This window comes from Aegilops tauschii, chromosome 7 (genome assembly GCF_002575655.3).
Source record: "Aegilops tauschii subsp. strangulata cultivar AL8/78 chromosome 7, Aet v6.0, whole genome shotgun sequence".
NCBI lineage: Eukaryota > Viridiplantae > Streptophyta > Magnoliopsida > Poales > Poaceae > Aegilops > Aegilops tauschii.
Window position 1 is genome coordinate 31677312 of NC_053041.3, and position 1717 is coordinate 31679028.

The window sequence follows — 1717 nt, forward strand, 5'->3', positions numbered from 1 at the left end:
ACTACCTTGGGATCGAGGTACAACAGAAGCCGGAGGGGATCACAATATGCCAGGAGGCATATGCAAAGAAAATACTTGAAAGTTGTGGCATGAAATATTGCAATCCAAGCCATGTTCCGAAGAAGCCTCGTCTCATACTAAGCAAGAAGAGTGAAGCACCCGCGGTTGATGCAACGGAGTATAGAAGTGTGGTCCGAAAGTTGAGGTATCTCACCAATACAAGACCGGACTTGGCCTATTCCGTTGGCATAGTGAGTCGCTTCATGAAAGCACCCATGACAGAGCATTGGGAAGCGGTGGAAAATATACTCAGGTACATCAAAGAGACAACAAACTTCGGTTGTGTCTATTTGAGAGAGAAGGAGATGGTGGAGCTACTTGACTATAATGATAGCGACATGGCAGGAGATGTGGATGACCGTCACGGCTCCATCAAATACTGCAAGGCGTTCCCCACATGTCTGTATTTGCCGAGTTTCTTCTGTCGGGAACTCGGTGAACATGTGATTCTGCCGATTTTTTTTTGTTCGCCGACTCAGTTTTAATCAGAAGCTGGCAAAGGCACAGCTCTGCCGAGTTGCTTATCACCGTCGACTACAGTACAATTTTGGATCGAACTCGGCATAGAGAAGTTTGCCGAGCTCATGACAGAAAAAAAACTCGGTGATGTCTTGGTACTCGGGACAAAACCAGATTCTAGTAGTGAATAGTCATGGAAATAGACATCCACCAGGGGAGCAGGTCTCCGTGCCTACCGGCGGTTTATCAGTTGCTTACAGTCGTTCCGTAAAGTACGGTCCCAACGTACTCTACCAAGCTGTCAACGTCCTGGAACACCGCCTTGGTACCGTCCAGCTCCGCGAAGCGCTCCATCCATGCCGCCAGCAGCGGGGCCTTGCTGGTGTCCAAGAAGTTGTGACCGGATATCTTCTTGGTCGCGTACACCCATGGGACCATGCCCCCGAGCAGGACGTCGAGGTAGCCCACGTCGTCACCGCCAAAGAACACCTTGCGCTTTGAGCACTCCCTCACGCCTTCTTCTAGCACATCAACCGCTGCGAGGGTCTGCCTCGTCCACTCTGCCCTCTCCTCGTCCCTCTTGGCCCTCAAGAGCATTCCCCACGGCAACAAGACCTTGTCGTCGACGGAGGTGGCCCAGAAGCGGGCAACGGCGCGCTCGTGGGGGTCGGCGGGGAGAAGGGTCGGGCCTACAGAGGCGAAGGCCTCGTCGATGTATTGGACGATTACCTGGGACTCGCAGATTGGTTTACCGCCATGGATGAGCACGGGCACCTTCTTGTTGACGGGGTTGGAGCGGAGGAGCCGCTCGCTCTTGTTGGTGAGGTCCTCCTCCATGTATTCGTAGCTCACACCCTTGAGGTGGAGCGCCAGCTTCACCCTGGCCACGTACGGGCTCGCCCACGCCCCCAACAGCTTCACCTGCTCTCCCGTCCCCACAGCCATTACAGGAACTAGTCAACAACCCGTGCATTCGCATGGCTAGATTATTTTCTGGTTTTAATTCATAACATTTGTACTAATCATAATTTGTAGAGGCATGCAATTAGAAAGGGAAAATGTAGTGGTATATGCCATATTCTTTTAAGGAACAAAAGATTGCAGAAATAAGACGCATACCGTTTTTACATCATAACAATCTATTCCCTTTCAACAGTGCAACATTCATGCAGCTTATATATAGGATTGAGAAAACACA

At 51.0% G+C, this 1717-nt stretch overlaps 1 protein-coding gene across 1 annotated transcript; it reads right to left on the bottom strand.

Annotated features, from left to right (window-relative positions):
• Window positions 1-765: 765 nt before the first annotated feature.
• On the bottom strand, window positions 766-1464 carry LOC109745557 (probable glutathione S-transferase GSTU6). The gene has a single exon (XM_020304685.1). The coding sequence runs from the start codon at window positions 1462-1464 to the stop codon at window positions 766-768; it is 699 nt and encodes a 232-aa protein (XP_020160274.1).
• Between the last annotated feature and the right edge of the window lie 253 nt (window positions 1465-1717).